Below are 13,178 nucleotides of genomic sequence, written 5' to 3' on the forward strand. Positions count from 1 at the left end.
CCTGCTGCCTCTGAGCCAAAGGACATGGGTTCAACCCTCAGAGTCCTTGTGATGTAAGGAGAGAATAAACTCCCTCCACATGCAGCTAACTACATGTCTACCCGCTCACATGCAACGACACATTGTAAAAAGGAAAAGATAAATACCAAAGTATCCAACAGAATGCATCCTTTCATAGGCCCATGCAGCAGTTAAGCACAGGATTCCAAACAAAGATGAGTAGTAAAGTAGTGAAAACTAAAAATGGAAGCAGTGTGTGTGTGTGTGTGTGTGTTGGGGGGGGGGTGCATGCACATGTGTGTAGAGCTCTTATCATTCTGGGCCTTCATTTTGAGACAGGATCTCTACCTCAGTCTAAGAACTAGTCCGGAAGCAAGCAAGGCTACGAGACCCGCCTATGTCCAGCACTTCTACAGCACTAGGATTAGAGTCATAAAGTACGGCCATGATCTGCTTTTAGAGCTGGGTCCAAATTCAGGTCCTCATGATTGTGGAGCAAGAACCTTAACACTGAGCCATCTCTTCACCCCTCGACTCCACCCCTTTTTTGTTCTCGAGCATAGGTGTTACTATGTTATGCTTGCTAGCCAGAAACTAACTACATAGAAGCCGCCTTAAACTCATAGAAATCTTTCTGCTTCTTCCTCCAAGGTGCTGGGATTAAAGCGACGTACAACCATAACTGGTCGTGTTCGTTTTAAGACAAGGTCTCACTCTAGCCCAAAAAGAACTAGTAGTCACTCTGTAGCCCAGGCTGGCCTTGAACTCATTACCATCCTACTTCACCCTGCCCAGTGCTGGGATGACGGGTGTGAGCCACTACTCCCGGTCTCCAAGCAAGGCATTATAGAAGATATAGAAGGCTATGCTGTAACGTTCAACCGTTAAATTCAACCCCTAGCACTAAGGTTAAGTGTGTCCAGTCGTCTGAAGACCACCTCCAAATTTGGCAGCGACTGGTCTTTGCACGCCGTGACAAAAGTCTGAAAGTTGGATGGGCAGGTCGGGTCGCAAGGCACGCTGGGGTGCGTAGTCTGTCTTTCTGATACCAATCCCAACGCCGCCTTCGCGCACCGCCTTGACATACCCAATCAGAGGGCTGTAACGTGGCAGCCACCCGCAGCCCCGCCCGCGGCAGCGCCTGCGCAGGGAGAACGTGGCGCGCTCCTGGCGCTGCGAGACCGCTCGCGGCCCCGGGTCCACCCCACGCCTGGGCGGCCACGCGCACGCTGCGCGTCCACACCCTTTTCCGGTCCGGGCTGCCCGACCGCTCTTGCTGCTGCCGGTGGATGCTGCGCCTCTCGGAGCGCAATATGAAGGTGCTCTTCGCCGCCGCCCTCATCGTGGGCTCCGTCGTCTTCCTTTTGCTGCCCGGACCCTCCGTGGCCAACGATAAGAAGAAGGGACCTAAAGTCACAGTCAAGGTCTGGGCTCCCCTCACCAGCGAGGCCTGCCTTCCGCCGCCTTCGGTCCGGCTCAAGTCGGAGCGGGTCTGGCCCAGTAGTTCCGACCTGAGCGTCCTTGTTCTTGTTCAGCTCTTCCCTGGGTCGACTTTGATCTCTTGAAGCCAGGCTCGCCCTATCTACTCAAGCTAGAGAATAACCCAGACTCCCCCAGCCCCCCGCCCTGACCCAGGATGCCCAGCTTTGGCCAGCACGGACATCCTCAGGACGGTCCCTTTGCATATCCCCTGCATTGCCGGGAAATGGTGATGGATCAGAATTGCCGAATCTTCTTTTACTATGGTCGCTCCAGTTTAGTGTGTTTTGTAGTACACACAGTAAATATAGTTAAACTTGCAAGCACAGTGTATCTCCCTGTGTATGTCCCCCCTTTAATGTATGTTTCTATAATCTGGAGTCATTTAAAGAGCACAGATTGCTATTCTATAGTCTTGAGAACGAAAACTTTTAAAAAAATGTTACATTATTTACTTAGTAGGGAGAGGGACTCGGGTACCACAGTGCAACTGTAGAGGTCAGAGGACAGTTTGCAGGAGTCCATTCTCTACTTCCATCACGTTGGTTTCTGGTCTTCAGGCTTGGCCGCAACTGAATTTTCCTCTAAGCCATAGGGCTGTCTGTAATCATTTCTTGGGGTGGACCCAAGTGCTGTGGCATTTATTACTCCCAGCTACTTGAGGGAGATTACAGTTTAGCAAGATTAATTGCTGGGGTTATTAGCTCAGTGGTGGACCGCTTGTCTGCAGTGGCCCACCATTTCGAACTCCCTAGTACTGGGGTTGGAGAAAACTAGAGCTTTCATAAGTGTACAGATGGTTGCAGCCACCATCTAGGTGCTGAGAACTGAAGCTCTAGGGTCTGGGAAAGCAGCAGATGCTCTTAACAGCTGCTGTTTCTCCAGCCTGTTTGTTGGATTTGGACAAAGGTTTTGCCCTACTCAGCCACAGCTTTAGGCTTTGTTCTCACTCATGGGGTAACTGCTCAGGCCCTTCTCTACCAAGGCCCCTGTGAAGGCTAAGCTTGGACTTGTTCACTTTCCTTAGGTATACTTTGATTTACAAATTGGAGATGAACCTGTAGGACGAGTCGTCTTTGGACTCTTTGGAAAGACTGTTCCAAAAACAGTGGATAATTTTGTAGCCTTAGCTACAGGAGAGGTAAGTGGCTAACCCCACACAGTAGGGATGGGAGCAGCTGGGGCTTCAGAGTGTGGCCTGTGTGTAGCAGTAGACAGACTTCATTAGCTGGCTTCCCTGAGGATGAGATATTTTTGTATATTAAGTGGGAATAAAGGGGTCCAGTCTTTAATTCTGGAGAAGGCCCTGGAACTGCTCTGACTTACTCAGAGCCTCAGTTGCCCAGTTTGGCACTTCCCAGAGATTGGACTGATTCTTCCAACCCCTGCTGCTTCCTACAGCTAGTCATAATAGAATAATAATCCACAGTGCTAAATCTGGCAGCCTCACAGTTGTCTCTTCCAAATGGTGTGGCGGCTACTGAAGTGTTAACGTGGTGGTTTTATGTTAGAGAGAACATAGACAAACATGGTACTGTGTGGCTGTAATGTTTAAAGAGTAAACTTTAACATCTGATTTTTTTTTTTTTTTGAGTTCTTATTTGAATGTTCTTAGACCATGTGATATGACTAGTTTTGGAATAAGAGCTTTTTGGGGGGTGAGGAGTGAGTTGGTTAACACTGGTCGTCCTGGAACTTGCTCTCAGATCAGGCTAGCCTAGATTCCTAATTGCTGGGATTAAAGGCTTGTGCCGCCACACACATAGCTGAGTTATCAGTTTTTAAAAAAGAATAAAAGGGTCCAAGGAACTTGATCTAAGAATATGACAAGGAATTTTAAGGAAACATATATTTGTTTTTCCTGAGACAGTTTTATGCTGCCCCTGGCTGACCTTGAACCTGATTGTAGCCAGGGGTGACCTTGAGCCTCTGATTATGCCTGCCTCTACCTCCTGAGTGCTGGGATCACAGGCACACACCACCACACTCAACTTATACCGTGCTAAGGGTAGAACCCAGGACTGTGTTCCTGCTAGGACAAACACTGCCGGCTGAGATATATCCCCAGACCTCTTAAGAGAACACAGAGAGGCGCCGGGCATGGTGGCGCACACCTTTAATCCCTGCACTTGGGAGGCAGAGGCAGGTGAATTTCTGAGTTCGAGGCCAGCCTGGTCTACAGAGTAAGTTCCAGGACAGCCAGGGCTACACAGAGAAACCCTGTCTCAAAAAAAACTAAAAAAAAAAGAAAAAAAAAAAGAGAACACAGAGGGAAAATGGCATTTCATGGCCTAGGTTACATCATTCAAGAACAGTAGAGAGATCTGCTCCCCTTCACCCCCAGATCTGTATGCTCTGTGTTGGCCTGCAGTGGCTGGTCCCTCCCTTGGTACATTAAATGCTGCATCTATACCAGAAAGCACTGTGGGCGAGGCTGTGCAGGCCTGTCTGCCATTCACTTCTTGCCTCATTCTCCCTTCCTGTCTTCTCTCTCTCCAGAAAGGATTTGGCTACAAAAACAGCAAGTTCCATCGTGTCATCAAGGACTTCATGATCCAGGGTGGAGACTTCACCAGGGGAGATGGCACAGGAGGTAACTTCAGGCCCTCTGAGCAGAAGAGTCTTGACACGGTGGGGTGGTCAGGCATCTCCTCTCACCTGCTCTAGGGGCTGGCTTCTCTCCTGCATTGAGACTAGCTGTACCCTTCTTTGAAAGGAGAACCCAGTGCAATTAACAAGTCTATAGCTTGCACCACACAATCTGTTGCTTGTGTAAAACACATGCACATAAACTTAAAGGGCCAAAAAGATGGGTAAAGGAGCTTGAGGCCAAGGCTGATGACTTTTGTTTCCTGGGTCTCACACATTAGAAAAAGAGAAGTGACTTCTGCAAAAGGGTCCTCTGACCACTGTGCATGCACGCGCATGCGTGCACACACACACACACACACATACTACAAATAAGTAAAGCTAGAGAACTGAAGGCAGCCGGGCGTGGTGGCGCACCCCTTTAATCCCAGCACTCGGGAGGCAGAGGCAGGCGGATTTCTGAGTTCGAGGCCAGCCTGGTCTACAAAGTGAGCTCCAGGACAGCCAGGGCTATACAGAGAAACCCTGTCTTGTAAAACCAAAAAAAAAAAAAAAAAGAGAGAGAGAACTGAAGGCGAGTGTAGTGGTGCCTGTAACCTCTGTGCTCTGGTTAAGACAGGAGGTTCCTGAGTAACTTAAAGGCCAGCCTGGTCAATTTTAGCACATCAGGGACTAGAGAAATGAGGTAGAGAGGGTTGGCAGGAGCAAGGGCCCTGGCCTCCATTCCCACGTGTTGACTCACAACTGTTTGTAATTCCAGTTCCAGGGTATCTGACATCCTCCTCTGGTCTCCTCACGCATATGTGTGGTACACAAACATATATGTATGTAAAACACCCACACACTTAAAAATAAAAGCCAGTGTGGTGGCATGTGCAGTGGCAGAGACAGATGGATCTCTGAGTTTGAGCCCAGACTGGTCTACAGGTCAGCCAGGGCTACACAGAAACCATCTCAGAAAAAAGAATTTAAACAAACAAACAAACAAAATGGTAGGCCTGAAGCTTAACCATTTGCAAAGTAGATGGATGGGAGTTCTGTGATAGATTAAGTGGGATTTATGTTTACCATCATAAAGGGTAAAATCCAAATTTCAGGGGTTTTGTTTTGTTTGTTTTTGTGACTTGGAGCTCCTTGTGTCTTGAGGGTGAGAATGAAACTAAGGCTATAGATTGGACTTTTTGGAACAGGGACAATTGCAGTCTCATGGTTAACTAAGATTTCCAAGGATGGAAGGCAAATAGGAAGTCTTGGCAGTCAGTATCCAGCCAGGAGCCATTGCAGGAAACAGGCCACCTCACCCCAACTAGTCTAATCTTGGTTCACTGCCTCCCCAGAGGCCACACAGTCATCCACCTCTCCTGGTCAGTCCCTGACCTGAGGCATCCTGAGGAGCTGTGGGATGAGCACTAGTGACCTGAGAGCAAAGGAAGTTAGTCACTGTGTGTCACTGGCCTGGAGCGCCTCATGTCATTCCCTGTCATACCAGGCCACCTGTAAGCTTGTATGGGGTTGACTGGCGCACGACGTTGTGTGCATGCTAAAGCCAGTTTCCCTCTTCCACCCTGTGGGCTCCATGCCTGGCAGCAGGTCGCTGTGCGTGCCAGGTCTTCTCACCAGCCCAAGAGGATGGCTGCTTCTGTGCTAGTGTTCTCAGGCCCAGCAGTCTGTTGGTGGGTAATGGGGAAACCAATTTTGCAACCAGGATCTTGGAAAGGGTTTGAGGCTCTGTGCTCACCATCATGGCCCTGAACCCGCACCCCACACAATGACAAATGTTCATGGGCATCTTTTATTTTATGTTCCTTGGTAAAAAAACAAATAGGAGCTCTATCTCCCCCCTCCCCCCCGAAGCTGCACCTATTTTGTAACCCTGGGAAGGTAATCTGGTTGGTTACAGCAGCCCTTTTCTGAAGGAGTCTACACCCCCACCCCCGGCCTGGCCTCACACCCTAGGTGGTCTTGGTCCTGACAGCTTGGGTAGAAGACAGGAAGGTTGTTCATCTGTCTTTGCCACCCAAGCCTAGCCTAACAGATCCTCGCCCAGGCACCTGCTGTTTGGGGTCAGCCCCCCTCCCTGACCTGCTCTGTCTCTTCCTAGGAAAGAGCATCTATGGTGAGCGCTTCCCAGACGAGAACTTCAAGCTGAAGCACTACGGGCCTGGCTGGGTGAGCATGGCCAATGCAGGCAAAGACACCAATGGCTCGCAGTTCTTCATAACCACAGTCAAGACCTCCTGGCTGGATGGCAAGCATGTGGTTTTCGGCAAAGTTCTAGAGGGCATGGTAAGTTAAAATGTGGAGGTTAAACCTCGGTAGTCCTCACCAAGGATCCAGCTGGAATGGGCAAGGGCTTCAAGTAGGAAATCTTTTCCCCCAAAGGTGCCTAAGCCACAGATACAAACAGATCAGCAGCACTGGTTCTTCCTAACCTGGCATAGAGGTGGGGAGTGTCAAGAATAAACAGCCTGACTAGGTGCCTCGTACATGCCTATGGTCCTAGCTTTCAGGAGGCTGAGGCTAGGGGATCACTTGAACTCAGGAGTCAGAGGCTAGGCTGGACAACCTGAGACCACGTTTGAGAGTGCCCGTGTGGCTGGCTCCGTGAGAGAATTAACCTGGAATGCTTGCGGCCCTGAGTTAATCCCCAGCACCACAATCAGAGCAAAAATTTGTGATACCTGGCCTGCATCTCCGTGCCCCCAAGGCTCTAAGTCCTAGGCCCCAGACAACCCATCCAGAAGACCTGTTTGAGTTTGTCCAGCTGCGGGGTCCTGTTTGGTCACTCATGGAGTCAGGGATATTCAGATTCACGTCTGAGCAGTGTTGGATCAGCTGTCCAGCATCATGTTCTGTGTTCACCCCATGTGGGGCTCTCTCCCAGGGAGTGTGCCTCTTGACCCCCGCTCGACCTCTCCTCTCCTGCCTTTCCTGTCTAGGATGTGGTACGGAAGGTGGAGAGCACCAAGACAGACAGCCGGGACAAGCCACTGAAGGATGTCATCATTGCCGACTCCGGCAAGATCGAAGTGGAGAAACCCTTCGCCATTGCCAAGGAGTAGAGAGTCTTGGGGACCTCATCCCTCTAAGCAGCTGTCTGTGTGGGGATCGACAGGACCCACACAGACGAAGGTAGCCAGTCACAAGGTTCTGTGCCACCCTGGCCCTAGTGCTTCCATCTGATGGGGTAACCACACCCCTCACATTCCACAGGCCTGATTTTTATAAAAAACTACCAATGCTGATCAATAAATGGGTTTTTTTATAGCTTGGGTGTGGACTGTGTTTGGGGGCGTATATAGTACCAGTCCTGAGTGTGTGTCCCCATGTGTGACTCTTCTGTGCTGATGCACACATGCTCCTCCCCCAGGTTCCTGCCTCAGCCTGTACTAGTGCAACGCTAGCTCCTGTGCCTCATCTTAAGCTTACACCTGTCAGGCTGGGCTAGAAAATACACCTGACTCCTCTCAGCCTACCTCTGAAATTACCTCACACCTTTCTCTTTATCTTGACTTCGCCACGACCCCTGGGCTTTTAAGAGTCTTGAGTTCTACCAGCTACAGCTGTCAGTGCAAACCAGGCTCAGAGCTTTGAGTGGGGATGGGCACACCTGAGCCTCAGCCAGTTACACCTGAGTCTAGTCCAAGGGAAGACCCAGTTTCCTATATGGAACTCCTGAGACTGAGGCACATAGCTGTCCTGAAAGGTGGCCCAAAGCCTGGGCTAGTCAGGGCACTAGTGATGGAGCAGGATGACAGTTAGCCTCTGGCTGGGCTGGTGCCAGGCTGGTGCTGAAGCCATAGAGACCCTGGAGCACACCGTCCACTACCACTTCTGGGAGAGGTTCTGTTGGGGAGAAAGTGAAAGAGAAGGAGCTAGCGGGTGATATGCTTGGCCTTGAGCTTGCAGCACTCTGAGCTGCCCACAGACTCAGCCGTCTACCCAGAATGAGGCACCGGTGGCTTTCTCTCTTCCACATCTATTCATATTAGCTTTGGAAGACAGGCCCCAGGGGAACAGAGACCTGGTGAGCCAACTGTAATTACACTAGGTTCTACGGAGTCACAAAGCAAGCTGCCAGTTACAGGAGCAGCAGGTGGTAACCCCTGAGGACAGGAGGGAGGTGCTGATGGGAACTTACCTGGGGAAGGGGTGCAAACGTAGGGATCCATACAGAAGCCAATGACTGGCCGGTGGTGCAGCTGGGAGCTGTGTGAGAGAGGAGTTGTGAACAATGAGAGTGGAGAGGTGGCGACGCAAAGATTCATGGGATGGTCACTGAGGACCAAAATCCATTCGCAGGGACCCACAGAGGAAAAGGAAGGGACTGGCTAACAGGCTGCTGGCCTGCCTCCTAGCACACAACCACCAGGGGTCAGCAGGCCTTTAGGGCAGGACTTTGACTTGCCTGGTGTCACTAGGCAGGAATTCCCCCAGGGTGCTGAAAAGAAGAGAAACACTAAGTTGCTTGAGGATACCCAGGGGGATGGTGAGGAGGGGGTGGAGACACTATAGCCCAGGAGACTGTTGCTTCTATTTTGTAACAAGCCCAGTTCCGGAGGTGGAGGAGAGGCAGTTAGAGTAACCAAAGCTGTCCACCAAAAAGCAGCCCCTGTTCCAAGTCAGGAAAGGTGATGAGGGAAGCGGTGTATCAGAACCAGGCCAGGGCCCAGTCCTTTCAAAAAGGAAAAAAGCTTATCCTTTTGCGGCCGAGGGCCTTGCCACCCGAGCAGGGCTATCCTTACCTCCAGCTGCTGGTCTTGGAGTCTGTAGGGAAGTGTCTAAGTCTCAAGAATTCCAGTAACTCCTTGGGCACATCCTGATTCAGGTACAGGATGCCCTAGAGAAGAAGGCAGAGAAAGTCAGCAATCAGATAAGATCCAGCTACTAATTGCACAACCCGTTACAACAATTTTGAGGACATTTGTTCCAAAGTAATTAAGAATTTCAAGGCAGTAGAAACAAGTATTAGACCAAACTCAGGGCCATCCTAAGGAATGGACCGCAAAGACTGGCACCACAAAGTGGGCAGGCTAGTTAAATAACTATCACTGTTAGAGGAAGGAGTCCACACACACCTCATGAAGAAAACACAGGAAAACACCCTAAGGGTGAAGAATCTACTTGTTGGATTATTCAAAACTTTCAATAACCCAGATAGAAAAGTTCGTACTCATTTGGACAAATAGAGCCTGAGATACTGAATAACAACCCCAAGTTGTGGGACCCAACACACTCCCACATCTCTAACTGGGTCTCCCCTGGTCCCTCAGACTTAGGGGCAACCAAGTGTACCCCGTGCACACCTGGATGTAGGTCTCTAAGCCCTGCCGGCGCTGTTCCAGTCCTCTGGTCCTCCAGTTGGGCAGGCGTTTTGAGGGAAAGTCAGGCACTTTGTACCGTTTCTTGATCTGTACATCAGTTACCAAGGTGAGTTCCCAGCAAAGCACTCAAGCCCACTGCATCTAGCTGAGGACTTTCTCCAGTCCTCTCTGTATGTCTTTAAGCTTCAACCTGGGACAGCTGGCAAGGGGTGGTTGGGACAGAAGTGACAAGCCAGAGTGGAAAGGACGCACACGGACAAGGTCAGTCTGAGCTGGGCTCTAGCCATTGTGTCCTCCCCGCGAGGGGTCCTGCAGCCCAGGGGGAGTCGCCTATGATCTACACCCTCCTGGGGGCTGGGACAGTAATGGGGGTGAGCAACCAGAAGCTGGGATCAGAGCTCTTTCTCATGCTACCGAGGGACCTGGCCTAGAGCCAGATCGGTGGGTAGTCCGCGACATCTCACCCGCTTGTGTAGAGAGTGGAACTCGCTGTAGCGCCGCGGCACGGTGTGTCTGCGTCCGCTGTACAGCACCTCCACTTGGAACACCTGGCGGGCGGAAGAGTGCAGACGGCGGGTCCAAAGGATGCAGTAGGACCCGCGCTGCGAGACGCGCCCAATTTCTGGTGTTAGAAAGGCACAAAGCCGACTTGGCGTGCCACCATCAGGGAAACCCCTTCCGAAACCCACACACACCTGAAAGAAAAAGGTGACGGGCCCTCCCCTCTGCTCCAAGCGACCCCTCAAGAGCCCAAACCATTGTCCAAGGGGCTGGCAAAGCCAAGTAACCCCGAACCTTTGCGACGAATGTCCTAGCCCTGAATTCTGGGTCCCTTTTGCGCTGATCGCGAAGATAATCGGTAGATCCCCGCACACACTCTTCGTCCATTTGCTCACCATGTGGCCTTTCTCTGGACTCTGCCTGGGCCCTTCGGCCTCGGGCCCCACCGAGGGAATGTGAACTTCCAGCATCCGCGCCCCGACCCGGCTGCAGCCTCTCCCGGATCGAGCGCTAGGGCACCCGAACTCCCTGGAGCAGCCAAGCAGCCCTAAGAGGCTGACCCGCCCTCGGGCTCCAGGCCCTGCCCCCGGGCCGTAGGCTCCGCCCCACTCTCTGGATTTTTCAGCCCCAGGCTCCACCCTCTGATTCGGGAGCCCGCCCTCGCCACGCCCAGGGTGTTCCCTGGCTCCCTAAAGTCCTGAGGCCAGAAGATAACACCATGGGTCGCCAGGCTAGGGAAGGAACCTTCAGCAGGGTCACCCATTTGTCAAACATTTCCCTAGTATCTATCGCCTGCTAGGTAGTCAGCCGAGGTACATTTTTACCTGGTCTCTCTAAAATTTCACCTGGTCTTTGTTGAATGTCCTGGATGCTAAGGTGCCAGAAGAAGGCACAGTGGGTTTCAGGTCTGGGCTTCCGGTTAGGACCATCCTTGTTCTTAGAGAACCTAGCCACCACAACCTTCCCTCTTTCATGTGGTCCCTGGTAGCACCACCTGAAGACTCCAACTGAGGTAGTGCCGGGGTGAGACTGGCATCCATTCTAGCTTTGATGAGCACCTACAGACCATTCATTTATTCCATCCACCCGTCCATTCAATCATCCTTCCTACCTTAGCATGCCTAGTTTGCTTCAAGCTAGTGTATGGGGAAGAGGCAGTTTAAAAACCCAGGCTTAGCACTGAAAGTCGAACGGCCTGGATATCGAGAACTGTGTGGAGTTTCTGCACAGCTGTAAAGCAGGTAACATAAGTATAAACACTGAGTGAAGCTGGGCGGCACGGGCCAAGGGTTCCACTTATCTATGAGGCTGAGGCAAGAGAATTGCTTGAAACCAGGAATTCAAAGTCAGCTTGAACAACTCAGCCAGGACCCAATAGTGGCTTCCTTATGGGCTTGTTCAGCTGGGATGGATGGGTGATGATGGACAGATAATAAGAAGTAGGTACAGAAATGTGTGTAGAGAAGAGGAACAGAAATGTGTGTAGAGGTGGGGCCCCAGCTGCTCTCATCTGCCCTGCTGGTCTTCTTTAGAATGCAGTAGGATTTTTGGTTGGCACATTGCTTAGTTTGGGTTTGGTTTTTCTAAATATGTAGATACGTTTTCTCTGTGTAGCCCTTGCTGTCCAGAAACTCCATCTTTAAGCCAGGCTGGCCTCGAACTCAGAGATCTGCCTGCCTCTGCCTCCCAAGTGCTGGGATTAAAGATGTGTGCCTGCCTGGCTATAGTAAGATTTCAAGACAGAATGATCACTTCATATGTAAACACAGAAATGGCTTTCATTTCTACCTCAGCCCCACACTCCTTACTCTGCTCGAGGTAAAGTGCGACTGACTATTCAGTAGCTCAATGGCCCAGTGTTCTGTTCTCAAACTGGGTCATGTGTGATGGTTATTCTGAATTGCCAACATGGCTACAGGTAGAGTTAACTAAAACAAAACAAAACAAAACAAAAAAACAAAACACCAAACCCAAGGAGCTGGGCATACTCGTGAGGGAGTTTTGGTTAACAGGATCATTTGAGGTAGGAAGACCCACCCTAAACCTGGGCCACACCTTCTCGTGGCAGCCTCTGTGAAGCACAGGGAAGAAAGAAGCTTTGGCTTCTTTCCTGCCAGCCTTCACTCCCCGTCAGGGTAGGATCCTGCTGTTCAGGCTTTCCTTCACTGGTGTTACAGCCTGCATTGGGATCCAAACACACACTAAAGAGCAGCTGAGACAGCCAGCCTCGTGGACTCTACAACTACTGGATTCCTGGACTTTCTGTTAATAGACAGTCATTGTAGGCTAACTGAGCCACAGCCTGTAAGCCACTCTAATAACTCCCCACACACAGGGAAAGACAGAGAGAGAGAGAGAGAGAGAGAGAGAGAGAGAGAGAGAGAGAGAGAGAGAGGGAGGGGAGGGGAGGGGAGGGGAGGGGAGGGGGGGGAGGGGGGGAGGGGAGGGGAGGGGAGGGGAGGGGAGGGGAGGGGAGGGGAGGGGAGGGGAGGGGAGGGGAGGGGAGGGGAGGGGAGGAGAGGAGAGGAGAGGAGAGGAGAGGAGAGGAGAGGAGAGGAGAGGAGAGGAGAGGAGAGGAGAGGAGAGGAGAGGAGAGGAGAGGAGAGGAGAGGAGAGGAGAGGAGAGGAGAGGAGAGGAGAGGAGAGGAGAGGAGAGGAGAGGAGAGGAGAGGAGAGGAGAGGAGAGGAGAGGAGAGGAGAGGAGAGGAGAGGAGAGGAGAGGAGAGGAGAGGAGAGGAGAGGAGAGGAGAGGGGGCTCCTAATGGTTCTGGTTCCCTGACTAATACATTTATGTAACTGAATGTGGGTTAAAAACTTGGCAACAATAGCATTACCTAAAATGCCTCAGCTGTAATTTGAGATTATTGTGAATGAATTGCTGTGTAGTTTTTTTGGTTGCTTGGTTTTTGTTTTGTTAATTTTTATTTTATTTCAATGAGTACACTGTAGCTGTCTTCAGACACACCAGAAGAGGGTGTCAGATCTCATTACAGGTGGTTGTGAGCCACCATGTGGTTGCTGGTAATTGAACTCAGTGCTCTTAACCAGTGAGCCATCTCTCCAGCCCGATTGGTCTGTTGTTATTCTTTTAGACAGGATTTCTCTGTGTAGCCCTGACTGTCGTGGAACACTCTCTTTAGTTCAGGCTGGCCTCAAACTCAGAGAACCACCTGCCTCTGCCTCCCAAGAACTGAGACTAAAGGCCACTATCATCTGGCAAATTGCTGTGTTTTTAATGTACAAAGTTTTGTGCTCTTACAAAAACATAGTGGTTTGATTTCAAAC

At 51.0% G+C, this 13,178-nt stretch overlaps 2 protein-coding genes across 5 annotated transcripts; one reads left to right on the plus strand and one right to left on the minus strand.

Annotated features, from left to right (window-relative positions):
• Window positions 1-1,158: 1,158 nt before the first annotated feature.
• On the plus strand, window positions 1,159-7,335 carry Ppib (peptidylprolyl isomerase B). The gene is made up of 5 exons (XM_021172127.3): window positions 1,159-1,424; window positions 2,507-2,620; window positions 3,979-4,072; window positions 6,170-6,354; window positions 7,008-7,335. The coding sequence occupies exons 1-5, from the start codon at window positions 1,290-1,292 to the stop codon at window positions 7,128-7,130; spliced, it is 651 nt and encodes a 216-aa protein (XP_021027786.1). The 5' UTR covers window positions 1,159-1,289; the 3' UTR covers window positions 7,131-7,335.
• Snx22 (sorting nexin 22) lies at window positions 7,334-10,458 on the minus strand. 4 transcript variants are annotated; one of them, XM_021173438.3, is made up of 7 exons: window positions 10,289-10,456; window positions 9,857-9,940; window positions 9,375-9,479; window positions 8,814-8,908; window positions 8,477-8,509; window positions 8,210-8,277; window positions 7,334-7,914 (listed from the first exon to the last, which is right to left on the minus strand). In XM_021173438.3, exons 1-7 carry the CDS (start codon window positions 10,361-10,363, stop codon window positions 7,796-7,798), a joined length of 579 nt encoding a protein of 192 aa, XP_021029097.1. In that variant the 5' UTR covers window positions 10,364-10,456; the 3' UTR covers window positions 7,334-7,795. The 4 variants fall into 4 exon arrangements, with proteins under 4 accessions (XP_021029097.1, XP_085700852.1, XP_085700851.1 ...); XM_085844726.1 differs by lacking the exon at window positions 9,375-9,479 and having other exon boundaries at window positions 10,289-10,458; XM_085844725.1 differs by lacking the exon at window positions 8,477-8,509.
• Window positions 10,459-13,178: the final 2,720 nt, after the last annotated feature.

Source organism: Mus caroli, unplaced genomic scaffold (genome assembly GCF_978045245.1).
Source record: "Mus caroli unplaced genomic scaffold, Mus_caroli_1 scaffold_11, whole genome shotgun sequence".
Taxonomy (NCBI): domain Eukaryota; kingdom Metazoa; phylum Chordata; class Mammalia; order Rodentia; family Muridae; genus Mus; species Mus caroli.

Coding starts and splice junctions, on each gene's coding strand:
- Snx22 (XM_021173438.3), bottom strand. CDS start 10,363: ATGCTGGAAGTTCACATTCCCTCGGTGGGGCCCGAGGCCGAAGGGCCC. Junction 9,941..10,288: donor GTCCAGAGAAAGGCCACATG/GTGAGCAAATGG, acceptor TCCGCCCGCCAG/GTGTTCCAAGTGGAGGTGCT. Junction 8,909..9,374: donor GCTTAGAGACCTACATCCAG/GTGTGCACGGGG, acceptor CTTCTTCTCTAG/GGCATCCTGTACCTGAATCA.
- Ppib (XM_021172127.3), top strand. CDS start 1,290: ATGCTGCGCCTCTCGGAGCGCAATATGAAGGTGCTCTTCGCCGCCGCC. Junction 1,425..2,506: donor GACCTAAAGTCACAGTCAAG/GTCTGGGCTCCC, acceptor CACTTTCCTTAG/GTATACTTTGATTTACAAAT. Junction 2,621..3,978: donor TAGCCTTAGCTACAGGAGAG/GTAAGTGGCTAA, acceptor CTCTCTCTCCAG/AAAGGATTTGGCTACAAAAA.